Here is an 18,992-nt window from a genome sequence, read left to right on the forward strand (position 1 = left end):
GATGGGAGTAGAGTGTAGGATGGCCAAAAGGGCAGAGATGGGGGAAGGGAATTTAGGCGGGTAAGGAGAGATGAAATGCACGCTGCAGTCATAAATGCAGGCAAGCTGCCAAGTGCCAGAATTTGGTTCACATGACCACAAGGGCATTGCAACAGCCGTAACTTTGAAAACCAGCCATAATTACCATCTGTTCAGCATTGTTGTAATTTTGAACAGTCACTGAATGGTGTCTGGTGATCAAGCGAGGAGTACCTGATTAAGGCCCTCATCAACTCCCCATTCCTGAGAGAAACTCTCAGAGAAACGGACCAGGGTATCTCAGGAAAAACTCATGCTCATTTTGAAACCCATCCAGTTTCTAGGGTAGGCACATCTCTTTGATAGGAGAAGGGTCGCCAACCAACAAAAAAGCAATCAGAGAATGACCTGGCCGTGACAAAAGACACAATATCCTCCAGTCCTCAGGTTTGGTTGCAAAAGCTCCAAGATAAAACTAGATTTAATGTACCACCTCTGATAATTCGTAGCTCTTGGTTATCTGGGTCAAGTTCATGGTTATCGCAAACCATTCCCAATTCAATGCCATCTGGGGCAAATTAAAATCCCCACAGATTATCAGCCTTGGGGATTCCATTGCCAGCACAGCAATGGAAATCAAATAGCTCTGACAAGAGGCTGCACAAGAGGAAGCTGATTCAGCAGCAACAAATCCAATTGAAATCTAATTTCAACTACAAGATCTCACATCTATTTCTCTATAGCACAAAGCCTCTAAAAGCTGTCAAAGCTTCCTGAGTGACAGCTGCCATATCGCCTGACCCAGGTCACAGCTGTTGTCAGAATACAATACATAGGGACTCCAGGCAAAAAGTACAAAATACAGTGCCAAATTTCTCAATTTTACAGCAGTGTCTAAATCTTTCTCAACTCTCAACAAAGAGGTTTAGTGGGGAAAAAAATTGGTATTTCATAAGCATCCTGGTAAAGTTTCACATAGTTCTGGTGCGCAGTATCAGATTTCTGAAAATAGTATTCAGACTAGGAAATGAAAAATTGCTAAAAGTGTTTGAATGACTGAAAAGTGGACTTATCTAATCATTTAGTTGCACTGTCAACAATAGCACTGATAACTAAGGGAGAAAATCTTTCAATGTTTAACCTCGGTATTACATGCAAAAGTGTTAAAATAGCCAGTCTAAATCACGTTTTCTATTCTATAGAACAGTTATTCATCTCCTTACAATATTTGGCCTGAAATGCTGACCTATATCAATAAAAACAGGGGAACATTTACTTACAAGAAAAATCTAGGATTCATTGTTTTGTATATAGTGCATAATGAAACAGTTATTAATGTAGGGTTTTTTTCCCTTTTAACATATTTTAAATGTTTTAATTTCAAGGATCCAAGAAAAGATTGGGAAGCCATTTAACTATTATGATACAAGGACTTTTGCAGTGATCCACTATCAGAATTAAGAATGCACTGAATTATTTCCAAGGCAATGTTTCCATAGTTAAACAAAGGAATAAAAAAGATGTTTGTGCTTTAATTTGGACAAGACACAGTAAGATTTTGGTTACTCCTCCAAGGATTAAGAAAAGGTTAATACAGAAAGTACCTTAAAAACTGACTTCTATTGTGACAATCTTCCTAGTACTATTTGAACATTCACGTTAGAGGACTTGACCAAGAATCAATAAAATTTCAATATATGGGTATATATTATAAATGTATATAAATAAATACAGCCTGGTTCATAATTCAGCTGTTGGTTACACCTGCTAGCTATGTTTTCATATTTTAAATAGATGCCAGGCTAAGTAGGTTGGGTAAATAGAGTTGTAGAAATCTATAAATTGTGTGACTGCTTCACAAAGGGGGAGACGTTATTATCTTTGAAATATATTTATCAGTATTCAACTGGGGGGAGGGGGTTACATATTTATTTGTTTTGTCTTGTTTATGCACTTGTTTTGGTGTAGTCTTGTTTAGCTTTGCTTTGTTTTTGTATTCCTTTTTTTGTGGGGGGAGTTTGTATTTTAATGTTTTAAATAAAATAAAAGTTGAGAAAAGAACAAAGCCCGATTCATAAAATTAGCCATTTTGCAATATTAAACCATCATGTTTTTCATGGCCAGTTTTACACTGTGAAAGCAAATCCATCCTTCCCGTTTAAAATACAGTTTTAAGCTTTATTGAGGTAGTTTAAAATTAAACCATTTTATATTGCACGGCTACAATGTTATATTATTGCTTCTTGTATATAGAGATCAAAAAAGTTAATTATTAAAGAAAATTGTGCATTTGTTCCTTCCATACCATAAGCTCAGTAAGCTCATTTATGCATTGTGGTGGATGCTGAATTCATTCATTTTATCATTTTACGAAGTCACTGTATTGCTGAATTGCAGTTGGAGAACTTCTGCTTTACATATGAATACTTGAAGAGGCGAGCACAATAACAAAGTGATGGTTTTATATTGCAAAAATCAACCTTTTTTTCAGTCAATGTACAAACTTCAGTTTTAAACTCCTGTTTTTTTAAAAAAAAACTTTGAATGTTTTTGTATGTGTGCCAATCATGTTCTGGCATTCTGTCGTCCAATGTCTTATTATTTCAACCACATGTCTTTTATGGGTGACCAACCGAAGTTTATAGCAGATATTTAAAAGAATGAATAACTTACCCTCTGCAAAAGCACTGACAGCAGCCCTGTTTATGACATGATTATGCGCCACTGCTGGGTAGTCATGCCATTAACAGGTGCAGCAAAATAAGGAGAGAGAGAGAAGAATACAGCCAAAGTTCACACTTAATTGAACTTGCAAAAAAAAAAAAGTAGCCTCATCTGTTAAAGTTGCAAAATAGGTTCTTCCCAAAGCAAAGATAAGTAATTTCTTTTCGCTGTGCAGCATCACACGAGGGATGTTTAAAATAATCCTAATAACTGATATTTGGGGGGGGGAGGATACCTACCCTGCATTGTTACTGACAGCGGTTATTCCTTTTACACCAGTCTTCAACAAAGCTCCTATGAGGTTCTCTGGAATTCCACAGAGCCCAAAACCTATGTGACACAAATTGTTCAGCAGTGAATAACCCTATTTTGAAAATATAGGTGTCCCATGCCGATCCACTGACCCAATTCTATTTCCCAATTCAGGAGAAAGCATCCTATAACTTGGATTTTGGAGCAGCCTAAAAACGTTTAGTCAATAATCAAAATAAGACACCCCAACACTATAGTTTGTTAATTCAAACCCTAGCATCCCAATGAGCTGTGAACTGTGTGAGCTGTGAAATGAAATGGGGGGGGGGGAGAGAGAGACCTGCATCATAATTGAAAACAGAAAATATTTTCTTGGCAATTTATAAGCATGTTATACACTGAAAAGTCTTGAAAGATGTTTAACAACTTGGATCTCAGTCTATTTCTGCAAAGATAGGACTGAAGTATACATCACATGACTGACGAAAGTTATAATAAATTTGATAATTTTTGCAACCAAAACTTTACAGTAAAGGAAGTCACCAAATTATTATAATAGATTTATTAACATTGCTGGTAATTTTATTTAGTGACCGTAATTGGGGCTGGCAACTAACTTAGTTATTAAGTGAAGCAGTTGCAAAGTGAAAGATCACGTGGGCACAAATCTGCTTATGGTATTACTTCAGATTTCCTTTTCTTTACAAACCTGCATAGGTTGTACATTCAGTAATTGGTCACAAAGTTACCTTTTCACGACCATCGTAACTGAATGGTCGCTAAGCAAGAGCTATTTGTATTCAGAATGCATATTTGCTCACTGCTTTTCTTATACATTGAAGTTTATACTGCTTTAATCTTCCTGAGAATGAGTCATGTAATACTTCAGCTTCCACACTAAAACAGTCTACCAACTTATTATATTGTTCTATTTTCCAGGCTGAAGCAATTTTTTTGTTCATAAATTTGTAGAAGAAATCAAAGCCATTTAGAAGAACAATGGACAATGTTGAACAACCTTATTTGAGGGAACAATCATATGTAACTTTTGAATGTGATACCAGAAGACACTGCCCAATGATAAGTAGGATCAGGACAAAATTAGAAGTTAGAACTAGAACAAAACATAAACCATGATTTAATTTCCATCAATATTTTAATGAGATATAATTAAAAAATATTATTATTCCACCTATTGTATTCAAAAGACATGACTGAGTAGTAACTTCTAGAGAGCCACTGGTTTCTGTGATCTCAGGGTATTGCAACCATTATTTAAAATCTTTACACTGTCAGCTTTTAAGGATTTTTATGGAGTATGGAATTAATATCTGCATTTTGGCCCATACTATTTTTGAAATATTAAGTATTTTTTCCAAATTTATTTTACCCCAAATTATAAGCAGAGCAAACATATTCAGTCTCACTAAGCCATGCAGCTTCTACATGCTTGAACAGTTCTGCAATCTTAGAACACAAGGTAAAGTCTTGCTCAAACAAGACTTTTTGTAACAGTGTGGAAAACATTTGCCATTGTCTTTTTCTGATGTGTATTTCTGATTCCTTGATTTCCACTAAACTGCAGGGCCATAGACTAAGTAAATCTACCTGAGAAAAAGACAGTGGAACAATAGTCGTCTCCCAATAAAGTACTAAACAGTTCTTATTCTGTTTAGTTTTTTTTTTTTAATCAGCCAAAGTACTATATAACCTGTCTCCATACATACATCACAGCAGTGGTGGGATTCAAAATTTTTTACTACCGGTTCTGTGGGCGTAGCTTAGTGGCCATGGCAGGGGAAAGGATACTGTAAAATCTCCATTCCCACACCACTCCAGGGAAGGATACTGTAAAATCTCCATTTCCACGCCACTCCAGGGAAAGGATACTGCAAAATCCCCATTTCCTCCCGATCATCTGGGACTTGAGAGGCAGAGAATAGGTGGGGGTAGGGGTCAGTCAGAGGTAGTATTTACCGGTTCTCCAAACTACTCAAAATTTCTGCTACTGGTTCTCCAGAACTGGTCAGAACTTGCTGAATACCACTGATATACCTCTGCATATCAGGTGTACTTAATCTAGACGTACCTCTTATAGAGGCATGCATGAAACATTGATAATTACAGATTTAAATACATACAGTCCCTAACTGGGACTAGTAAATCCATCAGTAAGTGAGGCAATCACTAAATAGGAAATCACATGATTGAGACTGTGTTTTCCGGCTGGAAAGAGGCAAGACTTTTGTCGTGACTTTCACACCTTCAGATTTTGTTCACCTAACACTTCCCTGCCCTTTGGAATGCTCAAAGTGCCTGTTTACTATCTTGTACCCATTGAAAGCAATGAGATTGCATCACAGCTCAGGGCTGGGAGCCGAAAACGTGCTACATGAACATCTTGCTCTCTTGAAATATCTTGCTCTTCCTCTGCATACCCTAACAGGGAAGGTGTGGCGGCAAGGATCAGGCAAAGGAGAGGCTGCTTGCGGAAATTGCTTCTTTTTAGTCCCCGCTTGCAGAGCAAAAAGATTATAAACAAGATCTGTACAAAGTAAGGTTGTTTTGTGATCACATTTATTAATTATTTTTATTTATTTATAAAGTTTATTGGCTGCCCATCTTACCACAGGGTAACTCTGATCAGCTTACAATCATAAAATATAAACCATAAATATATACTCACATAGGTAAGCTACACAAACAGCTTATTCTCTTGAAATCACTTCCTCTCCAGTCTTTCCACTCTGGCAAAGGCAGGGGAAGGGGTCAGGCAAAGAAGAAATTGCCCATGGAAATCACTTGCTTTTTTATTTCTATCCCTGGCAGAGCCAAGAGAATGGAGAAGAAGAGATTTCAAGAAAGCACTGTAAGATGTCTGCAGAGGGCATCCATGCTTGCCAGCATGATTGAATTGCTTTCAAGCAAACAGCTTACTCTCTTGAAATCTTTTTCTCCAATCTCTCAAAGTGAGGGTGGGAGAAAAACCACAGCTGAGGCACAGGACACCCCATATTGGCTATAATGGAGATCATGTGACTGATGAATTGTAAATTTCTTTTTTCAGCACCATTGTAACTTCGAACAGTTGCTAAAAGATCAGTAAGTGAGAACTACCTGTCGTTTATATTGGAAAAATAGTGGAATTTCAATACTTACCACCAACAAGGAGAGTGGACCCATTGGGTATGTCTTTTACTGCTTCTACTGGATCAGTATAAAATTGGGTATTGTGACAGGAACTGGTTGAAAAATAGCAGCCACAAGTCTAAAAGTGAAGAGGGGAAAAAAAGGGGGGGGGATGAGAATGTCATGGAGCCGACATTATACAGTTAGTCCACATAATAGATTTCGTGACTGCATGTATTCTGTATAACACATTCAGATGTACATAAAGCAATTTCCATTGATTTAGAATTGCAAAGTATCCACAAAATGCAAATTAGTTTTACATCACACTAAAACCTCACACACAGGCACACACACACAAACCTAGAATGCAATACTCTCATTATTCTACAAATGAATTTAACAACCAAAAATAAAAACTATATATATGGGAAATAAGCTACAACTTAACAAAGAAAGATCCAAATAATTTACAAGTTCAGTCTTTGCTTATTATTAAATATAAATCATATAGAAACTTACTGCGCCTCTTTTGCATTTCTACCTTATAAAAGAACCTCACAAATTTACAAAGCACACATCTCTTGAATTCAGTCTTTAATATTTAGTGTTAGTTTTCCTTTTGCTTGGAAAGATGATTTTCATTTAGACTCAGTAAAGTCCAAGTCTTCAGAAAAAGTAAATTCCGTATTTCTTAAGTATAGTTCAGCATCATATTCACACCTTTAACAACTACGTTTTTTTGCAAAGTTGTATTAATATACTGTATATATAATAGTTGGAGACCAAAAAAGGATCCTAAAGAACATAACTATCATATGGGATAAAGAGCCCTTACATTTCTTATGCCAACACAAAACCTATATGAGATCACATTTCATCAGTATATATGTGAAAGAGTTTACAGGACACAGTGAAGTCTCAGAAATTAAAGGGAACTCGATTATGGACAAAATCTCAGTTTCTATACATCTTGTGGGTTTTCTTATGATGAGCTGTAACAGTAGGTGTTCCTGAGTAACAAAACAGCCAAACGATATAACTTGTGTGTGCGAGAAGGGGGGGAGGAGGGAGGGAGGGAAAGAAACAGACACACTATATGTGTCAGTTGCATGTGTATAAAAAAATCACGTCAAATATGTGAAATCAGATTATCAGAAAGCAAGCGTCAAACGCTGGAAGTTGGACGGCCATCTATCCTATTTTACTAAACAGTCAGATAGAAGGTCTCCCATCCAATTTAAAATTAAAGAACTGAAATCTGAGAAGTTGCTGATCAGCGACAAGCATCTGAACATTTGACAGGCAAGCAAGTCGTGTTCTCACATCGCGCTTACACCAGAATTGCTTCCTTTAATTCTCACTTAGCATGTACAGTAGGACTATGAGCACAGCCCTAGTGATTTGTAAACCATGATTTATGATATAGGACATCATATGAATCACGGCTTTGTATCATACATAACATTATACCTAAACACGTAATTTTGTGTACACATATCTTCGCATAAACCTCCATTCTTTTTTCTGGTGGTGCATATTTACTTTTTATAACATTGCTGGGCAGAAGAGGACAATTCTTAGCTATCCTCTGATAAAGGGAAAGACCACAAACATGTATATTGGGGGGGGGGGGGTCCAGATACTATACATTGCTGAGGAAAAGACCCAACTCGTTATAATCAACAACTGAGAGCCTGTGTGTTGGACTAGGAGCAGGAAAACCCAAAGTTTAATGTTCTGGGTAACTTTGGGCCTCTCTCTTTCAGTCCGACTGATATTTTCCTTCTTGTGAGGAAAAACAAGAGGGGAGTGTTTCCCTGTTTCCCCGAAAATATGACCTCCCCGGATAATAAGCCCAATTGGGCTTTTGAGCACATATGCTAAAATAAGCCCTCCCCTAAAAAGAAGCCCTCCCCCAAAATATGGCAACACAACAGCAGCCATGAGGTGACCACGCTCGCCGCCTCCTGCACCTCAAAAATAATAAGACCTACCTCAAAAAAAGGCCAAGCGCTTATTTCGGAGGTCAAAAAAAAATAAGACCTTTTCCCTCTTATTTTCGGGAAAACATAGATCTCTCTGAGTTCCCAAATAAAAGGAGGGACATAAAGTATTTTTCGGAGTATAAGACGCACCAAGATCTTGAAGAGGCAAATTTTAAAAAAAGGTTTTTGCACTATGCAGATCTCCCCCAAAAAGGGCATGAATAGCTTTTAGGGGGCTTTTAGAGTGCTCCTGGAGGCTGCCCCCCACCCAAAAAAACAAGCAAAAAATGGTCCATTTTCATGAATGTTTTTTGTCCAAAAAAAAATGGTTCGTTTTCATAAATGTTTTTTCGTCAAAAAAAAAGGGCATGCATAGCCTCTAGGAGGCTTATAGAGTGCTCCTGGGGGCTGGGGAGGGCAAAATTAAGCAAGGCCCATTTTTCGCTCATTTCTGCCCATACCAGCACCCAGGAGCACTCGGAAAGCCTCCTAAAGGCTATACGTGGCCATTTTGGTGAAAGTGGCGGGGTTTTGGGAGGCAAAAAATGTTGTATTCAGTATATAAGATGCATTCAGATTTTCAGCCTCTCTTTTGAGGGAAAAGCTGCATCTTATACTCCGAAAAATACGGTAAATCTACTCAATCAAATCATAACCTATAGAACCCAGTAGAAAAAACTCCAAAGACATAAGTAGTACGTGCCACTCTCGCCACTAATTCTTGAGGGCAACTTTCCACAATCTAAAACCCTCCCTATGTTGGGATCCTAGGAGAGCCAGGAATTCTGTAAGGGTCAGGGTGTGGGGAACAACGGCCCCTTTAAGACCCGTGGACTTTGATTCTCAGAATTCTTGAGCCAGCCATGGTCCAGAACAGTGTTTTTCAAACTTGGCAACTTTAGGATGGGGGAACTTCAACTCCCAGAGTTCCCCAGCGACCATGGGAGTTGTGGTCCACCCAACTTAAACTTGCCAAATTTGCAAAACACTGTTATAGAGGGAGTCACTTAGTTCTAGGGCAAAAGTAGCAGACATGGAACTGTCTGTTATAAGGATATTAAGAGATTGGCTGCACATTAGTTCTCTTATATCCTAAACCTGCTTGAATTGGCTATCACGTGGAAACAGAAACGTCATATTAGAACCACAATAGTCACATTCCTAGAAGGGTGCTCCCTTGGGAAGATTGCAATAAGTAGCTGTAGTTTAATATAGCATTGCTTCTAGTACTTTTACCCTATATAGTGTCCTTCCAATAGCTTTCATCATCTTTGCTAACATTACTAATATTTCCTCCTCATTGCCCATCCTTATTATGCCTGTTCCTTATTGGTGCCACGTACTTAGAACTATCGTCTCATCTTTCTTGAACAGCAAATTATTTAGCACTAAATAATAGCAAGTTACTAGATACTTCAAAAAAGAAAAGTTAACTAAGAAAAATATTGATATTTCTTAGGAATAGCTTTAAATGGTGTTCTCCCGAACACAAAAATCTGCTGAAATCCTGCTTTATCAGAATATGAAAAAGACATACAAAAATCTAGTGCATAATGCCTAGCTCTTAAAATCACCTGAATATTTAAGACAAGTAGTAACAGCTTTGGGATTAATGCACAACTAACTACTCTTTAATTATTCAGAAAAAAGGGTACTGCATAGGTAGAAAAATGGAAATATTGCAAATAATAATACTCTTGGCGTAACAAAAAAAAAACGTCAAAAATGAGGATCTTCTTACAAGGTGAAAAAATAACTGCAACATTTTTGTCTATGGATGGTCCTATTCTGAAGAAAACACAACTTCATATATAAACAGTGATTACTACCTTAAGCAATACCTAGACATAACAAGAACAAGTGTGAACCTATTTACAATACTGGCAACTGGCAAACCAAAACAACTGATTTAATCTAATACTCCAGTTCAACAGGTCCTGATTGCGTATCATTCTTCTAATAACATAAATGCCAAGCAGCAAAATAATTCCAAGCAAATTGAATGAGTTTTAATTCCAAATTAGGATTAAACTGTGTGACCTGTTTTAGAATCGTACAGTATTCTCACAATCATTCTTGCCAGAAATTATCAACTGAGGGCACAAGTTGTCAAAAGTTAGGCACTGAAGAAATGAATCTTCCTATCAAACTATTACTTTTTTGTAATCAGAAAGAATGATATCGACAACCTCCAATTGATACCAACATAATTGTCACTAAAAGGGGGCATGAAAAATGTGAATGAATGAATGCAGTGTTTTATTATTGCAGGCACTGTTTTGTATTACATTGTTATTGGCATTTTAGATTCTGTACTTTTTAATCTTATTTATGTAAACAAGGCATGTCAGTTTCACCTGCTGTTGTGAGTTACATAGGATTATTGTGCGTAAAGGAGGCAGCCATATAAATTCTATAAATAAAAATAAAGTACTTAATAAGGTATGCCTGGTAACATGATGCATGCCACAAAGCTCTTGAAACCGAAAGAAGCAGCTCAAACAGTTTGTTCTCCCTGGCATGGAAAATCACATGGCACATGCTATGTTTCACTAATATTGGAGTAACAAAACAGCCAAGCAAACAGTTCATCACCTTTTACTGACAAGAGCACAGTTTTCAACTAATCAGACGGTGCCTGCTAACTCAGAGCCTTTTATGATTAACCCACCACTACATTATCTATCCATCTATATACTATTAAAACTCTTGTTCCCGCAATCTTTAACTGGGCAGAACAGTGCAGCATTGGGCAGCAATTTTTCAATCAAGGTACCTCAAATGGGCTAATTTACAGAATGTGTCCAAAATGGATCACAGGTTGAGAACTATCAATCTAGGACAGAGTGTTCCAACTTTGGCAATTTTTAAGACTTGTGGGCTTCAACTCCTAGAATTCATGGCTGGCTGGGGAATTCTGGGAGTTGAAATCCACAAGTCTTAAAAGTTACCCAAGGTTGGACATTCCTGTTCTAGGAGATAGCAAATATAATAATCTGACATGATGACTTTTGTTACTTCCTTATTAAAGCTGCAAGAAGGAAATAAACCTCATTGAATCTTGGGGCTCTCCATCCCAAATCTCCAGCTGCTTGTTGCTGTAGGAAAAATACAAGGACTGCTATATTTGCCACATTAGGTTTTTGGATGAAGGGCGGAGATATAAACCTGACAATACACAACCCAATGATAGAATACATTTTATCCTGTGCTTCTCCTCAAATATTGAGAAGACAGTCACTTCCTGAAGAAAGCTTTACTTTACAATGGCCTTCAGGATGTCACAAATAAGCTCTGAGAAATCCCAGTTAGGATTGTCCAGGGGAATTGTGGCCCCAATATATTTGGAAGACAGAAGGCTTAAGAAGACAGATATTTAGGCTTTTAATTATTTAAACTGAAACAGGAAATCATTAATATTGTGGCAAAGATATTTCCAACCCTATCTCCGACAGACAGATGACTATCAGTAGCTCCAACTCTTGACTCTTTCCAATTTTTTTAATCCTTGTATGCTTTCATCATTTTTATTTTCACTATCAGGGAACTTTGTTGTAAGCTACATTATCCCAGCCAACTAAGGTAACTACAGATAGTCCTCAACTTACAACTATAATTGAGCCTGACAATTACAATCAAAAGTCATGATGGCAGTAAAGCAGGTTACATCACCTGATGTATTTTATAACTTTTGTGATCAGTTGCTTCCTGTTTCTGGCAAAAACATTGTAAATTAGGGCCACCTGACCAGGGGAGCACTGCAAATAGCCATAAATGTGGGCAGGCTGCCAAGTGCCCAAAATGCAGTCATGTGACTGCAAGGAGGGGATCAGAACTTCAAAATTGGATCCTAACTACTTTTAGGGGGAGGGGGGTCTGTTGTAACTTTGAATGGTTGCTAAGCATCCAGTCATAAGTCAAGGACTATCTGTATTTCTGGAACTTCCACTTGAAGTGGAACATTTATTACTAGCCCTTTTCAGATCAATAGGTGCCAGGAATCAGTAGTAGCTGCAATTCTTAACACACTCTGATTTAGAGGCTAACTCCATTGATGAGATTCACTGTCCCAATAACAATTTAGTTCTCTTTATTTTGGGATCAACCAGATTGTTGCAGCTCAGATAGGGCAACCCAGTGTTTTACAAACCTGGCACATTTAAGAGGACAACTTCAATTAACCAGAATTCCCCAGCCAACATTCTGGGACTTGAAATTCCCCCATCTTAAATGTTGTCAAGTTTGGAAAACACTGCCAAAGCCCAGAGCAAGCTGTCACAAAACACAGCTTTAATAAAAGACCTCCAATAAATATTCCTGAGAGGAGAGATGCAGGTGTTTTTTTCTGTTAAACTTTCATTTTCCAGACAGATAAGGCCTCACAGAGGGAAAGGCTGTTTAAGAGGAGCAAGCTTTATTTCCGAGTAAGCCATGCGCAGAATCGAGCTGTAAGCACTGTTCCGTTCAGCCACCGTTAATGGATCTTCAAGGAGATCTATTAAAGCCGCCTCTCGATCTGGCCCACCCCGGATCTCCCTTCTTCCGTTTTAAGTAAATGAAGCACCTAGTTGCGGAAGCAAGAGCTGAAAACCTCCTTTTCTGTTCCTTCAAGGTCAGGTCGGCGCACAGTCCCTTTTTCTGCAGCCACGTCCAAGGACGCGCCGCTCGTAATGCGCTGACCTCTCCAGCCAGCCAGCCAGCCAGCAGAAGAAAGGATGCAGGCGCGTCATTCATTCCGCAGCAGATCGGAGGTCACCTTTCCTGCCCCGGCTGGGGTGAAAGATTTTCCTTGCATGGAAAGAGCCCTGGGGCTACACTCGATCCTGGTGGGAGCCAAAGAAACAGGCCCAACTAGTTGTCGGGGGAATCCGCGTCACAGCCAAGAAGGGCGCAAAGAAACGCGAGGAGGGCGAGACGCGACTGCAAGCGGTCTGACCGGCTCGTCTGCCTGCGAGAGCGGCTTGACCCCGCCAGACCAGGCTCAGGTTCTTCCTGGCGCGCAGCTGAACTTGACCCCCCGCCAATTGCTGCGGATCAAGTGTGCTCTTAAAGAGATTGGTTAGAGAAAAAGGATCTCCAAAGGGATGGCTGCTCCCCCGCGCGCCCTCGGCCAATCCGGGAGAAGCCACCCGGCCCCACTTTGCGAAGGATGCCCGAATCTACCAACAGCGGGTCAGGTTCGGCCAAAAGCAAAACGCCGCTGCAAGCCCGTAAGGTTTCCCTCCCCCCTGCGGGGTAACCCAAACCTCCCGACGTGGCCGCTTTACCTTCGCTTGCGCCCCGAGAGCCAGCGGCGCCGTCCTGTGCCCTGACCCCCACCGGGAAGCGGCGGGCAAGAAGCAGCGGTGCAAGCGGGCGAGGAGATGGTGAGCCGCCATCTTCGGGCTTGTGCGGCGTGCAGGGCGAGGAGGAAGAAGCTGGGCGAGCGGCGGTGGTGGCGGCGGCCTTGAAGAGAAGGCGGCGGCGGATGCCCAACCCCCTTTGTGCGATGCTGCTGGAAAGAAACCGCGCCCAGCTGGCAAAAGCTGCGCTGGAGATCTCCGTAGAGGCCGGGGGAGGGTTAGGGGCTCGGCCCTGACGTTTTCCTTTAACCCTTTCCAAAACTGGTTTATAGGGAATTGAGCGAATGATTGGAGAAGAAATTCTCCAGCCCAGAGATGGAAGGGTTTACAATTAAAGTAAGTAAACCTGGTTGTGCTGAATGGAGCTTACTCCCAGGAAATAATACATTGGAAGCTAGTACAGACAGCCCAGAAAGTTTGTTTCTTAGCTATCTTAGATAGGGTAAGAAAAAATGAGGCAGATCACTTGGAAGTAACTATGTTTACATTTTTGCAGTGAGAATAAACAAATACACGTTTCAGAGTGCAGGGCAGTGACTGAGACTAAAAACCACTGAAATGAATGGAGTTGGGGTTAGAAGTAGAATTCACACATAAAGCTAAAAAAAAAAGTGAATCTTGAACTTTAAAACTTTCCCACTTTCCCATTAAGCCTGGTAGTTTATCCCTTTTGAATTGTAAGTTTGCTATTTAAAAACTGCCATTTTAGTCCCACACCCTGTGAAGCTCTCCCTTTTCTCCAACTTAAACTCCTGTTAAAGGCACAGAAACAGGCTAAACTGGCTTCATGTTTATTTTCTGCCTTTTCTGTTGTTGCTAGGTTTTTACACAAAAGAGAAAATAGTTGTGGGGTCCTTGGTCGTGTTACCTAGTTGGGGTAATGAAATGCCTGTAAGAAAACAACCAAGTTTTGAGGGCACCAAGGTTCCCTTATTTCAGGGGTGTCCAAACTTGGGAACTTTAAGACTTGTGGACTTCAACTCCCAGAATTCCCCAGCCAGCCTGCTGGCTGGGGAATTCTGGGAGTTGAAGTCCACAAGTCTTAAAGTTCCCAAGTTTGGACACCCCTGCCTTATTTCAATGCTGAGCTACAAATATTCTCCTTTACCAGAGAAAATAGTTGTTTAGAGTCTATAATAAATCATTACATTCAAGAACTAAGCCCAGACACCTTGAGTTGCCTGCAATTTGGCAGAAACTGGGAATGTTCTACTTTGCTTTGGATATCAGATGGTGCAAATTTTTATTTTATGTATTTAGAAACCACCCATCTCCCTCACAGAGGGATGAAATCCAGAAAGGTTTATGTGGCGAGTAAAACACATTGGTGTGTATGAAATTGTGTGTGAAGTAAAGATTCATGTTCTTTGCCTCTCAGCAATTCCTCATGCATTTCCCACTATTGTCTTCCTTTTCTGCCTCTCCCAGCCCAAAGATATCTCCCTGCCTTTGTTACATCCTCAACCCAATCTCTTCTCCAGTCACCACTGATGTAGTGACCTGTGCTTCTGTTCCATACCACAGTCTGAACAGTAAAGAACAGATTCCCAGCAAAGCATATGTTACCAGCCTGCCTGCCCACAATCTGCTCTGTGCCTTCTCGTGTGGAGTGTATTACAATAGTCCAGTTTTGCGATGACTAGGGACTGAACAACTGAGAGCAAGGTATTCTGATCCAGGAAAGGCTGCAAATGTGCATAGAACATTTGTCCTATCCCCTAAACTTTTCCATACATAATTTTATAAACTTGGATTTTCTTGTTAAGGTTTTCCTTATCTATCTGTCTATTTATCTGTCTATCTGTCTGTCTGTCTGTCTATCTATCTATCTATCTATCATCTATCTATCTGTCTGTCTATCTAATTTATATTGCTGCCTATTTGCCCATGGCGACTCAAGGCAGCTCACAAAATATAAAACCACATTTAAAACAATACAAGCTAAAAAAAAAGAATCAAATAAATTTATATAGTACAATATAACAAAATCACCCCACCTACTCCCGGCCTGGTGACAACAGATTACACAAGCCATTTAATGGGCTCCATCCCGCTCTGGGTTCCCCATTATTTGCACCTAACCATGGTGTAACCATTACCTAGACTAACATTTTTTTCCTGTAAAATCCTCTTATTTTCTTCTTCATTTCATCTCCAGCCCTTTTAAGTCATATGTAGCTGTACTGATGTTAACCCAGTTTTCACTTAATCTGAGAGCATCCAAGAATAACTGCAACATGGGTAAAATCTGTTGCAATTTGGTACTAGTTACAGTGGCACTGAAATTTAGTGGCCAGAAGTGGGTGGAATCAGAGAGGCACTTATTGGCATTTCAAGCATACTTCCTCCACTCTGATCCCTGGTCAGCTTTGTCTGCCCTCATTCTGTCCTTGCCTCCCTAAAGAGCAGCGCACCGTGGGACCGTAGGAAAGCAAGCTGTAGGCCATGAGTGGCTTTTGGCAGCATGTCTGAGGAGGAAGTGGATCTACGTGGCAACATCTGGGGAGAAAACAGAACTGTAGCCAAACATGGAAAGGCAGCAAAAGATCACCTGGTCCTAGTAGAACTCTTAAAATCACAGCTTGAAACCAGGGCTTTAAATTCAAGTCTATATTATACCGACTTTAATCCTGCTGGCTCTTTATTAGAGCTGTCACCTAAGGGCATTGGAAATCCAAGCAGCCATTAGATGGCAGCAAAAGCTTGTTTCTGTATCTCTTTGCTGCCATCTAATGGTCATCTAGATTTTTGCAGCCCAGGTGGCCTCTTATTTCCTGGCACTGCTTGCTTGATGGTTTCTTCTCTATAAAAATCAGCATTCTCCATCGCGTTTTCTTCTACAAATAAATATGTTGATTTGTTTGAACTTTAACAAATTAAAGTGAAATAATTATAAACTCATTATGAGATTCTTTGTATCCATTATTTTTGTCAAACTCCACACCTAGCTGTTTACCTTGGTGTTTGGGTCAGGTGGGTAAAATAACTGTTTTATTTCATTTTGATATTGGTAAGTAGAGTTGTTATTTATTTATCCTTGGGAACTCTGGGATATATTTGGTGGATTTGAGCATTTTAATACTGTAAGCCTGCCAGTTACTAAATATACTACACATAAGTCCAACTTTTTAGAAATGTCCACATACAACTGAAAAAAACAATGTTTATTAAATCTAGTGTAATGTATAAAGTAGTGGCATTTTTCAGGCTTGGGCAGCTTTAATGAATAGCAGTGATGACATAATTGTGTTCAGAGGAGACCTGAGGCATTTTTTTAAATGTGCACAACCCTAGTTTAAAAAGAAGCACTGGGATTATTCCACAGCTTTCCAGTTCCACTATAGAGTGAGTTAAGGGAGATTCTTTCATCTCTGACAGTATTAGACTCTCTAAAATGATAAATATATTTCTGTGAACCTCCCTGATGAAAACATTCATTCTTTCATCAGCTGTATAATTCAACAAGAATGATAGATTCTATAATCTATTTAACAAATGATAACTTTAATCAAAGGTACTTTGGATTAAGCAAAGTTGTATTAGTTTTACCAATAGGTCATTTTTAATTTCGCTGTCAGTCTTCGATTTATATCTGGTTGCTTAATGACCATACAAAATTGCAATGGGGCCAGAAGAGGTGTTTTACATTAGTGCTTTTAGGAAAGCATTTCTGACCATAGTATACACATGTGCATTCACACACGTGTATATACATACATGGATACAAATACACACAATGATGAGACTACATTTCAGGTGCATTGACAACTGGCTCTCACCTTTATGGTGAGTTGCAGCATCCTGTAGTAATATCACCACAATTTGCGATGTTTTTTACTGGCTTCTGGCAGATTTAAATCATGGGTGTCAAATCGCTTCATGGGCTGGAATGTGATGTTTTTGCCTTTGTGGAGCTGGGATGGGCGTGGCCTGCATGTGACATATATGGTACATCTTGCGGGCCACCAGTTTGACAGGGCTGATTTAAAAGAATGGCTTCACACTTATGACATTTCTTAACTGCTGCAAAAAATGTCGTAAAATGATTCCAGTCATGTGGGTGCCTCAACTTACAACTGCAATGACTTAGAACCAGAAATCTGGTCCCAATTGCAACATAAGCCAAGAAGTACCTGTACTATCCAGGAAAACACTTTTCTAGTCTTTGAAAGAGTGGATCGTAATGGATCTACTATTACATACCATGTTAAAAGTTGTCATCTGACTCAAGCCACGTTTTGACTTTTTTTACCTCCAAATAGGCCTGTTTGCGGTCAACTCAAAATTTGCTCTCCCCTTTGCCTGTGCAAACTACTGTGAGTTAAGCTAAGAGCAAGCAGAGGCTGAGATAACAGTTTAGAATAATCCTACAAAGTAAATGTAAAGGTTCCACTTGCACATATGTGCTAATCGTTTCCAACTCTAGGGGGCAGTGCTCATCTCCGTTTCAAAGACAAATAGCCAGCGCTGTCCAGATACATCTCCATGGTCATGTAGCCAGCATGACTAAATGCTAAAAGAGCACAGAACGCTGTTACCTTCCCACCAAAGGTGGTTCCTATTTTTCTACTTGCATTTTTACATGCTTTCGAACTGCTAGGTTGCAGAAGCTGTGACAAGTAACCGGAGCTCACTCCTTTACATGGCGCTAGGGATTCGAACTGCCGACCTTTCTGATCAACAAGTTCTGTATCTTAGCCCCTGAGCCACGGCGTCCCTCTTTCCTACAGTGTACTTCAGTGTTATTCTCAGCTGAGGTTAAGTAACGCAGAGGCCAAATAACTGCAAAAGAATTCAAAACTCTCATCGTTATTTTATTAGTTTAAAAAGTGCTGAGATAAAGCACATGCTAAGCCAGTGTCAAGACTTTCCTTAACTGTTACACTAAGATAATTATACTTTATTGTAATTCTGTATTAAATGGTTCCTGGGGATCCTGGGACTTATTTGAACTCTCATCATCAAATTCTCTATTCAAAATGACTCCCAGCAATCCTCCTTTCCCTACTTCCACTGAGACTACAATTTTATACATTTTTTCTTAGAAGAAAATTTACTCACTGAAACATAACTCACTGAAACATAAATAGCCTTGAAGAAGCAGGGACTTTTGTTCCAATTCCACCGTGGGGGTCCACATGCAAGACTTGCAATCAATCAGAAATGTTATTTGATTGACCCCTGTGGAAGTTTGATTTAGGGACAAAATCCGAAAACGATCTACATTAAAAAGTATAAAAACATGCTTTTGAGGGAGGGGGGGGGCGCTTCTTACACAATCCCATTATTGTGCCATTCTGATTTTAAAATGAGAAATAGAAACCATTTCAAAGGCAATTTTCCCTTCTTTCTTCCATAAAGGAGAAGTAAGGTGTCTCCGTATTTAGAGATCGATCCCTGCGCGTGAAATTCCTGAACAAAATATAAAACTGCTTTCGCCCCACTGGCCTCTCTATGGAGGCTTTTGAACACGCGACTTGTTTTGGCTTTACGAGAGCAAAGAGCAACACGAAAGGAATGGCACCTCTAAAGGTTTCCT

The 18,992-nt window shown here is 39.5% G+C and overlaps 1 protein-coding gene across 1 annotated transcript in view; it reads right to left on the reverse strand.

Annotated features, from left to right (window-relative positions):
• Window positions 1-13,672, reverse strand: part of OXCT1 (3-oxoacid CoA-transferase 1) — a 94,822-nt gene extending 81,150 nt beyond the window's left edge. The window contains exons 1-3 of the mRNA XM_081940092.1: window positions 13,379-13,672; window positions 6,154-6,262; window positions 2,982-3,072 (exon numbers count right to left, since the gene is read on the reverse strand). Coding sequence (XP_081796218.1) covers window positions 2,982-3,072; window positions 6,154-6,262; window positions 13,379-13,489 — 311 coding nt within the window. The 5' untranslated portion in view covers window positions 13,490-13,672. The remainder of the gene's footprint in view (window positions 1-2,981; window positions 3,073-6,153; window positions 6,263-13,378) is intronic.
• Between the last annotated feature and the right edge of the window lie 5,320 nt (window positions 13,673-18,992).

The sequence above is a fragment of the Natrix helvetica genome (genome assembly GCF_964273705.1).
Source record: "Natrix helvetica genome assembly, chromosome: 2".
Classification (NCBI taxonomy): domain Eukaryota; kingdom Metazoa; phylum Chordata; class Lepidosauria; order Squamata; family Natricidae; genus Natrix; species Natrix helvetica.